Below are 17,505 nucleotides of genomic sequence, written 5' to 3' on the forward strand. Positions count from 1 at the left end.
TCCCACTGCGGCCCGATATGGTGGAACTGAGAACGGGAACCAGGTTGAAATCTGGAGAACATATGTGCCCTTGACGTCAACCACTTTACAGGATACTCAGCGTGCAGCTCAGATGATGTTGCCAGTGGGGTCACTGCGACTTCGAACTATATCAAAGGCGTCGTAGATAAACCGGGCCATAATCCAATGATCGCATGACTCGATCTCAATCAAAATCACTCAATACACTGCATTTAATGTCTACCTTTTCCCCACGCGGCGGCCATTGAACGAACGTTTGCGCCGTATTATCCTAATACAATCACGAATCTAACGAATGTGCTTTTTGTTGTTTACTTCGCTCGAGTTCACTTCAGGCTTCATCCGCTGATATCATATCGAACCGCGCCAGTTCGACTCTGTCTGCGATATCAATTCAATCAAACAGAGTACATCAAGATGTCAGCCAGGCCTGCTACCAAGGAATTCGGCGTTCCAACAGGAACGCAATCTACTAGTTCCCGAAATGGAAACTCCAAGATCCTTCATAGCCTCTCGCAAGAGAAGGCTACTTCTAAAAGCTCAACAACCAACCAGAAGCTGACGGTAATTCGGGAGAAGACCAAAGCAGTCTCTGGTGAATTCAAATCCCAAGTTGGGCTATCTGCGGAGGAAGTCAGTGAGCTAAGTCCTACTATCGACGGCTTCTTCGACACAGTTGCAGCCGAGAGACTACGTCGTATGCCTCACAATGGAAGCAAACTGGATATGGCTTTCCGGGGAGCCTCCCAGCTTGCGTTCACAGTAAACTCGCTCCGTGAAGCTGTCGGCAGTTTCGCCCTGTATACGGACGAAGCTGCTATGCTCATCTGGGGAAGTCTCGTGCTCCTGCTGGAGGTAAGTCCAGTCTACGGCCAGAGTAATAGACTCTCCAACTGACAATGATGTAGATGGGTGTCGATCAGCCCGATATCCTTGAGAAGATCTGTGCAAAGTTCAGCCGTGCAGCAATCGGGATCTCCCTGCTGCTGCAATACCAGCACCTCTTCAGTGCCACTTCGATGATCCAGTCTGAAGTTGCACATGTCTACGCTGACCTGCTCGACCTTGTCGCCCGTGTCACCGTCGACTCCGGCAAGGGCTCTCGAGGCGGCAAGGACAGCCTCAGGGGCTATCCTGTCGACAGCACGTTCCGTGCCTACTTCAAGGCTTTCTCGACCCGTCGCACCCACATCCTGGAGCTGATGTGGAGGACTTGGGGAGAAAGCCGTCAAGGCATTCCCGAAGTCAGCACCGTGAGGCAGTTCCTCGAGGTCCAGGATCGCGCCCTTCAGACCATGCTGGAGGGCGAGACTTCCTCACGTGTAGAGGAAAGCTTTGAATGGTTTGATAGCTACCTGACCAGCTTCACGACCACGAAGAACCACCTTCTGCACATTACTGGCAGCCCAGGCTCTGGAAAGAGCGTCCTGGCTGACTGGATCATCGAGCGTTTGCAAACGTCCGGTGACCATGCAGACTGGGATGTTATGTCTTACTCCATAAGTAAGCACCACTACACGAGGCCGTGAAGACCATGACTGACTTTATCTCAGGGGCTGATATACCCGCCACAACCATGTCAATTGGTGTGCTCAAGAGCCTCGTCTTGCAGAGCTTGGATCGCTGTGTCGGTGATTTTGGCATTCTAGATGCTATTTGGAATGCTGCGCAGCTATCTGCCAATGGCGCTGAGGAGTCGCGGGTTGAAGATGCCCTGTGGAAAGCGCTGCGGATGCCCCTGAAGTCGGCTAGCCCTGTCATGTTGGTCATTGATGGAATGGACGGTCTTGAAGGCGGCCATACTGCCGCCGCGACGTTCATGACGCGACTGCTCGGTGTCATCTCAGAGTACAGCTCAGTCAAGGCGATTGTCCTGAGCCGTCCGCTCAGCAAAGTACCTTCTGGAAAGGTGCAGCACTTCGGCCTTGCCGACACTCACGTTCTCTCTGATATGCGGTCTGCTGTGTTCAATATGATCAGGGCATCGTCCCGGTTCAACGATATCAGAGGCGACAGGCTTAGCACCCTGGTTGATAGAATTGTCGTCAACAGCGGTGGCTCCTTCCTGTGGGCTGAATTGACGGTCGAGAACCTTAAGAGACAGACGAGCGAGCATGAAATGACTTCGTGGTTGCAGACTCCGAAGGCTCTGTCTGACAATCTGAACACCCATTTCGAACAGATTGATGTCAGCCAGTATGAGACCAGGTGCCTCTTGGCCTGGTTACTAGTCTCAGAGAGACCGCTGTTTATTGATGAAGTCAGACAGTTGCTCGACGTCGAGGTCAAGACGAGCAAGTCTACTCCTCGACTCCCGGGTTCAGAGAACCAGCTGCTGGCTTCTGTGCATCCGCTGATTGTGGAGCGGGATGGTGTTGTTTCCTTCAAACATCCTATTATCAAGGAGCACTTTGTTGATGTGGCAAACAATGTCAAGGACTACTCCAACACTGGAAAGTTCCCGTTCCATCTGAAGGAGGCACACTATGATCTCCTCACCAGGGTCCTTGCCTGGGTTAAGACTCATATCTATGAGGAGGCAGCCCTCTCCTTCGACACCATGGAGGTCAGTAAACAGGACGAATTCTTCGACAGCTATTCCCTGCTGGAGTATGCTGCCAGATATGGAACAACTCATCTGCGATCCTCGCCTTTGGTTGCATCCAACGGCGAATACAAGTTCCCAGCATCATTTAAAAACGCAGTTCCAGACTCGGTTTTGCTGGCGCTTCTCGAGGGTTCGGTCCATGAAACTCAATCCACAGCCTACCGTGCAGTGCAGGAGCACCGTCTCTCTGTTGAGGTCCGCAAATTTGTCCTTGGTGACAAGGCAGAAGCTCTTTTGCAAAGTTTGATTCTGAGCGCTCGCGGCGCACTGAGAGTCCGGGCTCCCCATGCAAGCGAGCATTGCTACGAAGCCTGGAGACTAGGCAGAGAGCTCCTGGGCCGCTCATCCAGTATCGTGATAGCAATTGCTGAGCTTTTCCTCTCCTCTACCGATGGCCAGTTCAGCACTCGCAACGAGACTGTTACCAGAAGAGAAGAAGTCCTAAAATACCTCATCTGGGTGGGTCAGGATGCAGGTGGTTTCAGCTATAACCACACTTTGACGTATGTTGAGATGCTTGTGGAGTTGTACACACAAATCGGAGAGAACGACAACGCTCTGGCCCTGTCCAAGGCCTTCTACCAGCGTACCGTTGCGAAGTATGGGCAGCAGTCCTCCGAGGCAGCGTTGATCTCAGCTTTCATGGAGAAGAGATTCCCAGCCTCTAAAGACGGCGCCTTCCTTGAAATTGCTCAGTCGAAGCATGACTATCTTACGCGCACCCTTGATGTGACTGACCCACGTCGCCTTGAATCCACCCTGGCCATAGTCAAGATGTACGAAGAGCGAGGTGACAAGGTACGAGCAGAGGGAGCTCTTGTCAGTCTGTGGCAAGCCCTTCTGGCGTCTGAGGTCCACTCTACTTCGATGCTAGAAACGAAAACGGATGTCGCTCTCGTATACTCAGGATTCTTGAGACGCCAGGGCCGTAACACTGAGGCGGAGGTCATTCTTCGTACCGTTTGGCCCGACATTGAGAAGAGCGGAATTCAGTCCGACGGCATGTATGAACGCACGCTGAAGGTCGATAGTCAGCTCAGGGACATGCAGAAGGATGATCTTGCTCTGCCAGCATCTTTGCTGGTCTGGAACTACTATAAGAAGACGGGCCAGACCACCTCAACGCAGGGAGTCGCTCTGGCGAGTACACTCCTAGAGACACTTCACAGATCAGTTTTGTCCTCCAGGACTGACAAAACAACATCTGGCGCGCAAGTCATTGTCACGACACAGGAGAGACAACTGATGCGAGAACTGGTTGACTCGATCGTTTCCTCGTCCAGCCACCTCTCAACTTCGGCCCTGGAGGTCACACACATGCTTGCGTCTATCTACATCAAAGAGGAAAACTGGCAGGAAGCTATTACATTCGCCTCTTCTGTGATGAAGCGCATCTGGCCTTCTGTCGAGACGGAAGGTTCTACCACGACTTTCAAATCCGACGTCGCACCCCATGTCGTTGAGATCGCGTTGGATCTGGCGTATGCGTATTTCCGAACTCTCCAGATCAGTAAGGCTACGGCTGTCTACGGAAATGCCGCCACTGCTACTATCACCACGGAAAAGGTCGTGGTGCCAAGGATGATGGAGGTAGTCACGACCATTGTCGAGTTCTACGAGACAACATTCCAGTTCCCGAAGGCAGTGTCGCTCCTGCACCAGATCCACGGATTCCTCAAGTCTCGTCTTGGTGAGACACATAAGTACACCCTGGAGTGTCTGTACATGTTGGCCGATCTTTCGACCCGCATTGGAAGACGAGACGAAGCCGAGAGGAGCTACCGGGAGATCTGGCTTGCGGGTGTCCATGAAAACAAGACTGACACCAACACAGTCAAGGCCGCTAACACACTCTGCACGATGTATGAGGAAGATGAGAACTGGGGCTCTGCACTGGAGATGTACAGATACCTCTGGCCTCTAGCCTTGCGTCAAGGCCAGAGTGACAAGCCAGAATCTGCAATTCTAGAGAAGACCTACACCAACTACTCGCGCATCCTCGAGGAGAAGGTCACGGATAATGTCGAGGAGCTCTACCAGGTCACGTCGGATTACCGCTCTGCGGCCATGAAGCTCTATGGTGGACGCAACGACAAGACCTTGAGAGCCACGCTTCGTCTCGCAGACATCTGCCAGCTCAGCGGAACTCGCGATGACCAGGCCATTTCTCTTTATGAGGAAGCTCTCACGGGCAAGAAGGGCGTTCCCACAGGATCCACTCAGCAGCCATCATCCTTGCAGACTCTTCTCACAAATGCTAAGCATGCGCTAGCTCTGTTGTATGTGCGCAACAAGACCACTTCCACCAAAGCCATCCCGTTGTACCAAGAGGAGCTGCAGCTCTCCAGAGAACAATTGGGCCATGCTTCCCACACTACTCTGGGTTGGCTGCGTGAACTCGCAATCCTGTATTCGAGACAGGGCAGCCAGGAGTACTCCCTCAAGGCTACAGACTTGTTGCATGCCTATGTCTTCGAGATCCTTGAGTATGAGAGCAACGCGCAGAAGCTCCAGGAGTCTGCCAGATACATTGCTCAGATCTACCTGGATTGTGGTTACACGACCGCCGCACACAAGGTTCTGGATGATCTGCGCTACCGCATCATCTACGGCTCCAAAGTCACGCCCAAGCTGTCCGTCGACCGCGCCTATGCCGTCTTCCTTGTGGCTTTCGGTGAAGTCATCACTCAGGATGGAACTTACTCCAATGTCATGGAGGAGCTGATGAACGAGCTTCTCCTTCACGAGTCGTTCTCCAAGTCCCTGAGCACGTCTGGCGACTTTGTTCCTACTCTCGCATCGGGAGCACGTCTCCGACAGTTCCAGACAGAGAAGAATCAGACGCAAGCTGCGAAGGACACCGACTCCAAGCTCTTTGAGTACTTCTGCGGCGGTGTAGCGGCGTCTAGTGTCTCCAGCAAGGACATCGTGCAGCAATTCTACAGCCTTTGTCTCAGGGAAATCAACCATGAGAACTACGATGTGCGCATCATTGAGTCCTCGACCGATATGATCCGCAGTCTCTGCGACCGCTCCCGATTCCAGGACGCTTATGATCTCTCTGTCCTGCTGCACTCGTTCGTGCTTCGTACCAGCGGACTGCGCACCGTGGAGAGCATTCTCTCCGGTATCAGAGCCTGTCTGTATCTCAGTGGACACCATACCAAGAAGTGCCCGGAGCGAAAGATGTACAACACCATGGCTACCCAGTCCAAGGTGCTACTACAGGATATCATTGCCGCGTCCAGGAAACTTGGTGTCCAGTTCTCTGAACTACCATTTAGCCAGATCAACGATCTAGTCACCCTGTTGGGTGAACAGGAGAACTTCGAGGAACTTGAGGTTTGTCTTCCTTTTCCCAACTTGCTTTCGAGGACCTTACTAACACTGCATTCGCAGGAAATCCTCACCGATCTGTGGACCTCACGTATTGTGCAAAAGACCTGGTCCCCGGACATCGTCGTCTGGATCGGCCGTCGTCTCGTTGAGACACGCTTTTGCCGTGGAAACACGCAGGGCGCTATCCATCTCTGCCGCGACATCTGCTACAACCTACAGCACGTGTGGGGTCACAATGACAAGACCACGCTGGAGATGAACAAGCTCCTGTCCAGCCTCTACACTGCATCCAACGACCCGCGCTCCGCCATGGAGCTGCACGAGACTGCCCTGACGGAGCTTCTGAACGATGCAGACGCTCAGAGCGATCCGTATGCGGCCGACTCTGCCGCGCAGCACATCCAGCTCCTGAACCGCGCCCAGCAGCGTCACGGCAAGTGGGACAAGGAGCCTGAGCTTTACAGCAATCTCATCAGCCGTGTCACTGAGCGATTCAGCCTGAAGCAGAACCAGACGCAGAGTACTGACAAGGGCACCACGAGCGACGATTACGGAGTGTGGCGCCGACCAGGCAGCTTCAGCCTCGACGTCGAAGATCAGAGCCAGCATCAGAACCACCTGCGGAGAACAAGCGGTGCTGGACTTCTCGGTGGATCAGGCATGCGGAGGACTTCTATTCCTGCGATGTAAGGAAAGGGTAAATTGCATTTGTATCCATTTGGTTTTATATATATATATATAATCTCTGGGCTTCGGGAGTTTGGTTCATGTACTGTACTTTTTATTTGTCCTGATCGATCACTGTGGATCCCAGACTGCCTGATATATGTATAATCCACAGTGATATTATCAATATGTATAATATTCGTACAGAAATATAAACATTCGATACGAGAATTTGTCTCATCCAAACCAACCTGTAATAGCGTAGACGATGATTCTCAGTATGAAAAATGGTCCGTGCACTTCCCCGAAACCTCCGACGGCTCGACCCGCAGGAGCTCTAGCTCCTCTTGAATGATACGCATGATTCTCCGCAAGTTGCACCATCATCAGAAGAAATCCTATATCCTGCTCTATCTATACCCATATATCCAAAACACACACACACACATCCCACCATCCAAGCAGGACCAATAAAGTCCATCCTCTCTCATAAACATCCTCCAAAATGGTTCGTACTGTACCATCTCTCACCCTTCTCCCCTCCTCCCCCTCCTCCTCATCATCATATGATCAATAATACGCCATCACATCACAATCACAACAAAACTAACAATATACCACCACCAAAAAGTCCACCAACAACTTCACACTCTCATCCGCCGCTGCCCTCTCACTCCTCACCTCCCTAGGCGGAATAATCGGCTACGCACGCACAGGCTCCATCCCCTCCATCGCAGCAGGTCTGTCCGTCGGAGCGCTCTACCTACTTGCCTTGCTCCGTCTGCGTAATGGCCAGAGTTACGGCGAGGAGATCGGATTGCTCGCCTCGGCGATTTTGGGCGGGAGTTCGATCCCGAGAGTTATTAAGACGAGGGGAAAGCCTGTGCCGATGGGGTTGAGTATTTTGGCTACGTATGGATTGGTGGTTTTTGGGTTGGCGTGGAGGGATAAGAGGGCTGGGGTGGTGGGGAGAGTTTAGGGGGGTTTAAACCGGGTACGCACAGGCGTATATTGTGGGAAAGGGGGAATTGGTATGTGTTTGATGGAGGAATTGGGAAGAGGAGGAAAGATAGATACCGGGGTTGGGGTTTTGTACTGTACCATAGTATGCTTCGATGGTGTTGTGAAGTTACAAAGTCTACGCTGATGCGATTTGATCATCGTCCCCTGGTGGTCTGCTATGTACGCGACATATTATTGACGGTTCTGTCTGTCCACTTATGCTCCTATGCAAGAACACGCAAATCATGTCATGATATCTATGTTGAACTACCATCTAGGCCTACCTTGATAAAACTCAGCAACTTACATGGACATTAACCGGGACGAGCAAAACACAAAAGCTCTATCCCACGACTTTCCCTAGAACATGCCCCCAGGCTATGGGGCCAGACATTTCGAAATGACGAAAATGACGAGCCAGTGGTCTTCCCTCCACAGAATGAACAAGCGACTATCAGCCTCCTTCAGTAAAGGTCGACGAAGCGACTCACCAGTGGCGGCCTTCAAACTCTTTTTTGTTTTTTTGGGAACCTACACTCTGAGCCACGGTGGCTAGAGCTCCGGAAAACGAGGTAGACACGGATATGTAGATATGAAGGCATCGACAGTCCGGAAATGATCTTGTTCATGAGCCTGCATCACCATACTACTCATGGATCAGGGTAGAAAACAAAGAAAAGTATCATGTACAACGAAAACTGTGATATGTGTCGAACTTAGCTGGAGAGATTTTTGCCACGCTCGAGCGAAAGCATGCTGATCCGAATCGGATAGGGCACTGATGAGCCGTAGACATTAAGATGGTATCGACGAGCGTGCCCGCGCTACTTTATCCCGATCGATCGATTATGTCGTCTGAAGTCGTGACGACCCCGGAGACTGCAGGAGTAATGCCCTCCACAAGAACCATTTCCGGTTTGCGATCAAGAACGAATGCGTACCTTGGCAGCCTGGCCATCTTCTCCTCCGGACTGGTCTCGTTGTCGGCATATACCATCCTCGTAGGCTTCGACTTATCTTTCTCCTTCTTTGCTGGCTTCTCCTCCGCAGCCTCTGCTTTAGTACCATCCGGCTGCGCCGCCTGCTCCGCTTCCTTGGCAGCGCCGGATATTAGGTCGTCGACAGAAGAAGAGACAGGAGCAGCGCCTGATGGCTGCGCACCATTCGCGGCAGGGGGTTGGCCATACGCACCAGGAGCTGCTGGTTGTGGTGGCGTCGGCAGCTGTCCATGGTGCATCTGTTGCATCTGGGCAGCGTTTACTGGAGGCGCACTGAAAGGAGGACGCTGCGGGAGACCGGGAGCAGACGGAAGACTCGGGGGTCGAGTAGGGAGCGATGAGACATTCTGAGGAGGCGTTTGAGTTCTCGAAGGTTGCTGCTGTTGTTGAGCATAGGGCATAGGGGGCGGTGTATTCCCGTATACTGCAGCTGTGTACGGTGCGGGAGAGATGCCAGGGGATGTATACTGGGTGGGCGGGGGATACTGCTGCTGGCCATTAGGCGAGTAGTTCTGGTACACAGGACTCGCAGCAGCTGCCTGGAAGGGAGAATTGACCGCGCCGCCATAAGGCTGCGGGTATGAATACTGTTGGTTGGGAGCAGCAGGAGCAGCGTTGCTGAAAGGCTGCTGGGCCGCCGCGTATTGGGTAGGTTGAGCCTGCACATCGCCTGTTAGCATCAATCCAAGGAAGGGCATCTGACGACAGAGTACATACATATCCAGTAGGTGTCTGCATCGACTGTCCCGCCCCAACAGGCGTGGCATCGCCGCTGCTGCCACCCGCGGCTCTCTCCGCAAGCTTGGCCTTGTGCTCCGCCAGACGCTTCTTCAAATCGGCGGGACTCTCCAGCCTGGGCTTCTTTGGCTGGTTTCCTGACGAACCCCCCGGTGCTGGATTTCCCGTTGCTGCCCGTCGCTCAGCCTCTGCCTGCTGAAACTGCGTCAGAACCCGCTGGTTGTGAGCCTGGATGACATCTTCCGGAACACCCTCCATGCCGAAGATCTCGACATCGAGGCCTGCACGGTTGGGCAGGGCATTCTCAATGGCCGTCAATTGCTCCTTGTGCACTTGGCTCATGTGCACCGACAGTCCTGAAGAAGAACTAGTCAGAAACCACTGCAGTGACATTGTACATGCGCGCGAACAAAGACACGGAGAACCTACCTCCAGCAGTATTCAATCTCTTGCCACATCTCTCACATCTGAAATGCTTCGCCTTCTGATGTGAGATCAGGATCTTGAGATCGTCGAAATCTCGCTCGCAGTAGTAGCACCACGGGCGAGCAAGGATCTCCTCAAGATCGGGGTGACCGCGCTTCTTCTTTCCCATGGCGATTGAAGCCGGCGTGGATGTCCTAGAAACGAGTACTTAGGTCGCTGCGAGCCACCTCCAAATATAACAGGGGCTAGAACGAGGACGCACGCTGTAGGGCTGGATGATGATTCAAGGCGCGAAGTTGCTGCTTCGACCAGCCAGCCATGCAAAGGTTGCCGCATCAAGGCGACCGGCCCGCACGTGACGTGACGGAAGGGACCACGTGATATAGTGTGATGCCTGAGTTTCAAGGTATCAGAATGCAGAACGGAAATAATGTTGAATCGACTCGACTTCAAGTTTCCTTTCACGAGCTGCGTCCAATTGCACTATGGTATATTTGGGTCACCTGCATATCCCGAATTGATACTGTCGAAATTGTACGAGTTGTACGAGAAGCGGTACCAGACCGACTTGCAACTCTCCAATTGATAACGGTTCACCCATTCTCTTGGCTAAGTATAAGTAGACACCTAAGTAGTATGCCCTGATCCCACTGTATCCCATTCGAGATCGCGATATATATACTGACTTTGGCAATATTTCCACCTTACTCGGGTCAACTGTCAAGCTATGCATATCACTTACTGTATACACTTGACTCCCCGGAGACTAAAGGCTAGTGCGGGCCTACGTCATGCTTAACCAGAACGGCGGCAACCCTATCGCGGACTTACCCGCACCCCCACTGTTGGCAGTGGGACTATGCTTCCTCTATAGTACTTTACCATACATAGTTATCACTGAGTACTCTACGAACAGTCGCATCCTGGAGTTCATAATTATACAGCGAATTTTCTACCAGCATAGACAGGAAGACAACTGATTTCAGATATTCGTTACTCTGATTCTCAATTGAGTAGTGGTACAGTACAATCGCAACTAGCTCTGGTGTATGGTATCTGGCCAACAAGAAAACCGGGCACCGAGAAAACACACAAGAAAACAAAGACACGCAAGAATGGTAAATGGAGGCCAATATTTGCTCTCCTTCATGCCGCCAGACCAAAGCCCAATGCGACCGGCCAGGTAACGCCGCGACCAGAGAAAAGAAAAATCCAAACTATTCCGCCCAATGCTCATTGCTGTGAATGCTGGGGAATAAAGTTGTTGATACAGAAAGGACAAACAGAAAAAGGCCTCCCGGCCCACAGGCCCTTCTATAAAGCGGACCTGGGGCCGGAGGCCACACACTAATGTACACACGCAAGAAGGGAAACAAAAGAATAAGTAGAAGACAGGGCCCAGAGCCCGCATCGCACCGGACTCTGGGCCAGAAAGACGACTACAGTTCCCGCCCAGGGCGGAACCAGTATCGAGAGACGTAAAAGAAGTATCGTAAGGAACAACAGTCATCCTGCCCAGGTGAAGGGCAATGGACGAGTCACAGGCCGCATGTGGCACTTTCGATCAATGTGTGTGATACATGCAGTTAGGCCGCGCGGGAACGTCCATCCGGGCCATGGTGCGCAGGAGGCGGAGGAGGGGGCGGGTGGTGAGCAGGCACAAAGTGGTGGTAGTAATAATCTCCTGGGTAACCCGGGTGCGGAGCATACGCCATATGAGGAGGAGGCGGGTGTGACTGCGGGTGCGGTGGTGCATGCGAGACCGGATGGCCCTGAGGGTGAGATTGGGGAGGTGGCGGAGGAAGGTTGACAGGTGGACCAGATGCGTATCCATGAGGGATGATGGTGATCGGGTCATGCGGGCCATAAGGGCGCAAGATCGCATTGGCAGGAGGCAAGGGAAGGGTGTTCGGAGCAGGCATCGGCTGAACTGGCTGCGAAACGGACGCTTCAAGCTTGGGCTTCTTGACGGGAGGACCACCGTTAATGGCCGGAGTGGTGGCAGGCGCGATGCCGGGCGTCGAGGCACCACTTGTAGGAGTGGAGGGAGCCCCAGAGCTCTTACGCTTCCTGGATCCAGGTTTCGGCTGCTCGGCTGCCGTCTTCTTCGTAGCCTCAGCAGCACGATCTGCTTCAATTTGCGCCTTGGTGCGCTTAGGGTTCCGGATGCGTCCTTCACGGTTGAATTTGGCCCAGTGGTTAAGCATGGCCTCTGTACGTTTGGGGTTCTTCGAATTGGCGATCTTCTGGCGGCGAGCCAGCTCAACCGGATCCAACGTCGCATCAGTACCTCCGAGAACACCGTTCGTGGGAGCCGCAACAGGTGTGGCTGCAACTGGGGCAGCAGAGGAGGCGGGCGCTATGGGTTGAGCGGGAGGAGCGGGAGTCGCCGCAGGAGCTGGCGACGGACGGGCCTGAAGAGGCACAGGAGGCTGGATAGTCGCCGTTCCAGGAATACGAGTGGAAGTCCGGGCAGAAGCACGAGCGGGAGTGACGGGAGGGGGCTGAGGGGTCGAAGAAACGCCTCGCACACGACGGCCACCACGACCACCGTAACCTCCACGGCGACTAGGAGCAGGACTAGGAGGCGCAGTCTGTGTCTGCAGGACCTCACGCGTGGTAGCATTCTTTCCTCCACGAGAGCGAGTCTGACGCTTGGCTGGAGGAGCTTCTGTCTCCTTTTCTGGCTCAGGAGCGGGAGCAGGCTCGGCGGCGGCTTCAGGAGATTCAGTAGCTTTGGCGGCGGCGGCTGCCTCCAACTGAGCAGCCTTGCGCTTCCGCGTCGCTTTGCCCTCATGGTGTTCAATTGGGGGGTTCTGGAAACGAGGGACGTGTTCGACGCCAAACTTCACAATTGGTTTCCAACCGTCGGGGTTGGGGTTGTCGGGACCAGCCTGGGCTGTCATCTTCCTCATCTGAGCCGCGGTCGGCTTGAAGCCACCCTGAACAAAAGGGTCTTGATTGGAGATCTTTGGCTCCTTCGGGTCATACTTGTACCCATACAGCATTGACTCTTTCTTGTCCTCAAACACTTCAGGCCTCTCAGTCTTGCGAGGATTAGCGGTCTTCTTCAGCATGTGGCGGGAAGCCTCCTTCGACAGTCTGTCAATGGCAAGATACTCGTCCTGCCAGACCTTGAGTGCATGAGCGACGTTGCATGTCACCGCGTAAAGCTCATCATGAGACTTGGATTCAGGATCACGGAGCAGCTCCAAGAAAGCTTCGATAGGAGTGATTTTGAGGAAGTCCCCCTTGGCAACCGATGGATTCTCATACGGGCCAGGGCGGGTCGGGAGTTCAGGTGAGTCGCGTTTCTTGGAGCGCTTGGATTCACGATAGACATAGTCCCAGGTGTGCTCGAGGTCAGCGACCTCGTCATCAAAGTCGAAGGAAAAATTGCGGACGTCGTGGATGTTCCAGAAAGACGCCAGACGCTTTTCGACGGAAGCTGTCTGCTGGTGTCGAGAAAATTCATGCAATTGGTTAGAGAGAGCAACATCAGGATCGTCAATAGGGGTCTCGTCGAGAGGCGTGTTGATAGCTGGAGTCTCATCAGCAGGAGTCCCATCAGCGGGAGTCTCGCCTGCGTCCTCATCTTCTTCGATGATGTGATCAGCTTCGTCTGCGTGCTCATCTTCCATTTCGACATCTTCAGCCTCAGCTTCCTCTTCGTCGTCATCACCGGCACCATCATAGGAAGCAAACTTGGCTTTATGTGGATGCACGGCGGCGATGTGATCATGAAGAGCATCTTCGTGGGCATAAGGATCCTCGTCAGTGCTCTCGAAGATCTTACCACACAACGAGCACTTGGCCCGATGGATAGATGGGGTGGGGGAAGGAGACGCTCTCATCGAGTTGGAGAGCGGGTGCAGTGGTTCGGAGAACTGTCGGCGCAGCGGCGAGTCCTGACTCTCAAAGTCTGACGCGCGACTCCCGACGTCGATGTCATCCTGGGCGGCCGGAGCCATGTCGGATGACATTGACTGCGAATGAGTATTCACAGTTCTTGTTTGTTTTATTTTCTTTTTTATTTCGTCTGTTTAACAGAGACTGGTAGACGTAGTGCGAATACTTGGTTGTAAAAGCCTTGCTTTATAGAACGTTAGTCGGGAACCCTGGTCGAAAAGCTCGCTTGCAGTGCCAAGACTCCAGTAGTAATGAGAGCGCAATCCCGGACAAGGACACGGCAGGGTATGAAAAAAAGGACGACCACGATGCATGTGGTGGCAGGGGAGCAGAGAAAAAACAAGAGAGGACAGGGAGAGAGACTGTGGACCAAGTGTGCCAACCAGGAGTAGACGCGACAAGCAAGCAACAACATACCTTTTGATGCCACGACGTGATAGTCAAACCCGTCTCCGTAGAGAAGGAATGAAGAATTCTGATGATAGCCACTACTGCTGGCAAGGAGGATTGAGAAAGTGGTGAGGTTTTACAAGGACAGAGTTTGATGATCGCGAACGGCTAATCGGGGAATAGGTGTGTTCTTTGAGTAGTAAGACCGATCGGGTAACCAAGAACACCAGGGGTTCAACCCACACGCGAGAAAAGAAAAAAAGAATAGTAAAAGCTCAAGATACGAGAGCTAGATGAGGAATGAATCGGTCCATGCACTTTTTAGATGCTCTGACGTGCGGCTTGACAGGTCTTTTCAACCGGCGTGGCGCGGGTACTATGAAAAGATCTTACCGACGGAAAGACATGTAAGAAGGACAAGAACGCGATAAAAAAGGAGGGAATGGAAGAGATAGAGAGTATTGCAGAGACTACAGACTCCAGAGCCGTACGAATCGACGTGGTCACAAGAGAGAGAAGAAGACTGCTGCAGGAGGAAGAAGTAGAGGGATTGATTTGAGTAGTAGAGTAGAGTAGGTAGAGAAGGGCGAGTCGTAGAGTGTCTGGGTGTGTCTTGGAACGGGAGTAGACTAGATCAGGATCAGCGGCCGCGAACGCCGGCGGAGGGCAAATCTGCTTGGGCGCCTCTTTGAGTCTTGCCCTTTCGCTGCCCGGAAAAAGACGGGCCCGCCAGCAGCCACCGCTGGCCCGCCAATCAGAGCTGCCAAAGTCAGCGCCGTTCCACGACTTCTTGGCAATGACAACAACGAAAGGGGTCGACTCGATGCTGTCGCGACAGAGAATCACCGTCAAGAAGAGCAAAAAATACAATTCTACGATGGTGATAGACAAGAGACCCATGCAGCCAAATGTCTGGATGTGATTTCATGCAGAAAAATCTGGCAGAAAGGGCTGGGGGAAGCGAAGCTGAAAAAAACCAGAAGGCGCTTACATACTTAGTCTAAGTACTCCGTAACTAAGGCCTCACGATAAGTACCAGTAAGCCAAGCCACATCATTTACAGTAGCCATATTACATGCAGACACACAACCAGCAAAGGCCATTAGATGCATGTCATCAAGATCCTACCTCGTCCAGTCCCGCATACATGTCATTTTGGACATCTTCATGACCCTGTTCTACCGTTCTACTCTCAAAGAATGAAACAGCAGACGACCAGGGTAAAAGCTGAAACCAGCTACAAACACAGCATACTCCAAAGAACTGTGCGTTTCAAGTCCAGCAGACTATGTACAGTACTCGAGCATATCTAATAAAAAGACGCCGTATTATATGATGATCCAGCAGGGACGGATGATAGTGGATATACTTGACTGTTCCTCTGTCTAGTATCACGATCACGATCACGATCACTATCACTATCTACTGGTACGGCTGCTCCCGTCTAGTCTTTTTTCGCTACTTAGCCCATGATACCACGCCCGACCTGGGAGATTACGAAACTATCCTGCCAGCATCCAATCGCATAGGCCTAGAATGGATAAAGTCTCTAACTATTTGTCGCGAATCGCCGTATCAATGCGCAGTCATTTGTGCGGATTTCTGAGCTGATATTTTTGGTGTTGCTACCCCTGCTACTTAAGTAGTGCCTCAGCTAAGCGCCTGGGAAGTCATCAGGCGGCCCTTCATAATAACTACTCCGTCTGTATGAACTGGGTACTTTTCTCGCGCTCCGGTCAATATAATCATTACCAACAATCGTACATGAAGAATACTGTCAGTCTTTCATCATTTTGCCTCGAATCTTCCAGCCTCTCTCCGTTCTCTGTGCTCATACTCACTGATATGACATGGAATACAGTCGCGCTTGGCATCAACTAGGAGAAGACTATGTAATATGCATCACCCTTCTTGTAAATATATTCACCCTCTCTCGGCCATGATCGAGTACCGACAGGCGTTTGCTAATAATGACTATGGGTTCTGTGTCTAGGGTGGATGATGCCGAATTGGATTTTACCGACCGCTTTAGCAAAAAGTAATCTATCACATAACTAATGGTTGCATGCTTATAGCAGCTGCCAGGGTCTAATCCCTGCAGGACCTGTGATACTTTTGGCCGCTAGTCTTGTTTGTCATCAGGGTACAGGAACAGAAGTATAGCGAACACACAATGTAGACAGAGGGCCGCCTGGCAACGAGATAGGGTGAGGCACCCAATCGAATAACGGGAAGAAAAGTCTGAGATACTGGAAGCATAGGCATTGCGTTCTGACAATATCGCGGATGGTAGATATAACCCAGAAATAGGACTTCAAGAAACGTCTTCCTTGTCACGTCGATCGCTGTCCCAGGTTCCATATTACGAGTACAAAAAGTATGGCAGGGCGGTCATAAAGAAGCATAGGTAGTCTTCTGCTTTCCAGGAACGTAATGGTTCTTAGCATTGTTGTCTTCTCAGTTATAGAATGCCATTCTCACAGTATCATGACAGAATACTCATGTATTCTACGAGTCGACAATACAGCAACAACAGCACCATCATCATCGGTTCCTCTCTCCCACATCCAGCGCGACCAAGAACCGACTCACGCAATTATACGCCGCAACCGTCGCTGTGATCTCGACAACCTCCTTCTCGCTAAAGTTATCTTTTAATTCCTGAAATATCTCATCAGGAACCTTGACACTCTTCGTCATAGCATCTGCATATTGAAGAACCGCATTCTGCTTTCGGTTCAACACTCCCTCAGACCCAGATGCTTGCGCATGACCGACGACACGCATTCCCTCTTCATCCATCCCAGCTTCGCGCAGTAAGGGCGCGTGGTGGTCCCATTCGAACCATGCGGAATTGATCACGGCAACGCGGCAGATGGCGATTTCGCGGATGTCTGCAGCGAGCGTGGTTCGAGTCCGGATGGCACCAAGGAAGGCATTCCATCCATCAGCGACGGGGAAGGAGTGTAAAAGGGCCAAGTCGAGTGGGAGGAGTCCGTTCTCGCCCCGTCGGGCTTGGACTCGTGCGAGGATGTCTGCTTCCTCGGGGGTGCTTGTTGGGGGCGGATTGGGGGCGTATGGGAGACGCATTTTGTAGTAGTTGAAGCCAACGCGAGTGGGTATCGAATCGTTCTGGGGTGATTTCTTGTCTTTATTTAGCTTGAAGATACTTACTTACTTTGCTTTGTGAGCAGTCTCCGAGTTCTTTCCATGGGTAGTACTGTACCTTTGACTTAGGGTATAACTAATGCGAATGACTGCAACTGAAATCTCGCTCAGTCTATTTGCGAAAGTAATATTTGGGCTAGAAGGGAACTCACCTGCGAAATATATTCTCAGCAACGAATTGCTTCCACTACATGTGTCTTGTTGGATTGATTAACTCGTGGACACTGCTGACCCCACATC

General features: G+C 52.2%; 5 protein-coding genes across 5 annotated transcripts; 2 read left to right on the plus strand and 3 right to left on the minus strand.

The window, feature by feature from the left end:
• Positions 1–256: 256 nt before the first annotated feature.
• C8Q69DRAFT_244406 (NACHT domain protein) lies at positions 257–6,704 on the plus strand. Its single transcript, XM_028626528.1, has 4 exons — positions 257–876; positions 930–1,524; positions 1,575–5,971; positions 6,029–6,704. The coding sequence occupies exons 1-4, from the start codon at positions 439–441 to the stop codon at positions 6,656–6,658; spliced, it is 6,060 nt and encodes a 2,019-aa protein (XP_028486057.1). The 5' UTR covers positions 257–438; the 3' UTR covers positions 6,659–6,704.
• Positions 6,705–7,322: 618 nt separating this feature from the next.
• C8Q69DRAFT_401047 (transmembrane proteins 14C-domain-containing protein) lies at positions 7,323–7,613 on the plus strand (the record flags this gene model as incomplete). Its single annotated transcript, XM_028627910.1, has 1 exon — positions 7,323–7,613. A coding segment is annotated over one exon (291 nt), but the record flags the coding sequence as incomplete, so codon positions are not given.
• Positions 7,614–8,209: 596 nt separating this feature from the next.
• On the minus strand, positions 8,210–10,077 carry C8Q69DRAFT_244501 (C2H2 finger domain-containing protein). The gene is made up of 3 exons (XM_028626529.1): positions 9,802–10,077; positions 9,352–9,728; positions 8,210–9,293 (listed from the first exon to the last, which is right to left on the minus strand). Exons 1-3 carry the CDS (start codon positions 9,965–9,967, stop codon positions 8,466–8,468), a joined length of 1,371 nt encoding a protein of 456 aa, XP_028486059.1. The 5' UTR covers positions 9,968–10,077; the 3' UTR covers positions 8,210–8,465.
• Positions 10,078–11,384: 1,307 nt separating this feature from the next.
• C8Q69DRAFT_498091 (hypothetical protein) lies at positions 11,385–13,769 on the minus strand (the record flags this gene model as incomplete). The annotated part of the gene is made up of 1 exon (XM_028632292.1): positions 11,385–13,769. The coding sequence occupies one exon, from the start codon at positions 13,767–13,769 to the stop codon at positions 11,385–11,387; it is 2,385 nt and encodes a 794-aa protein (XP_028486060.1).
• A 2,780-nt stretch (positions 13,770–16,549) lies between these two features.
• Positions 16,550–17,461, minus strand: C8Q69DRAFT_244590 (putative 4-carboxymuconolactone decarboxylase). Its single transcript, XM_028626530.1, has 3 exons — positions 17,418–17,461; positions 17,324–17,354; positions 16,550–17,256 (listed from the first exon to the last, which is right to left on the minus strand). The coding sequence occupies exon 3, from the start codon at positions 17,185–17,187 to the stop codon at positions 16,642–16,644; it is 546 nt and encodes a 181-aa protein (XP_028486061.1). The 5' UTR covers positions 17,188–17,256; positions 17,324–17,354; positions 17,418–17,461; the 3' UTR covers positions 16,550–16,641.
• Positions 17,462–17,505: the final 44 nt, after the last annotated feature.

The sequence above is a fragment of the Paecilomyces variotii genome (genome assembly GCF_004022145.1).
Source record: "Paecilomyces variotii strain CBS 101075 chromosome Unknown C8Q69scaffold_4, whole genome shotgun sequence".
Lineage (NCBI taxonomy): Eukaryota > Fungi > Ascomycota > Eurotiomycetes > Eurotiales > Thermoascaceae > Paecilomyces > Paecilomyces variotii.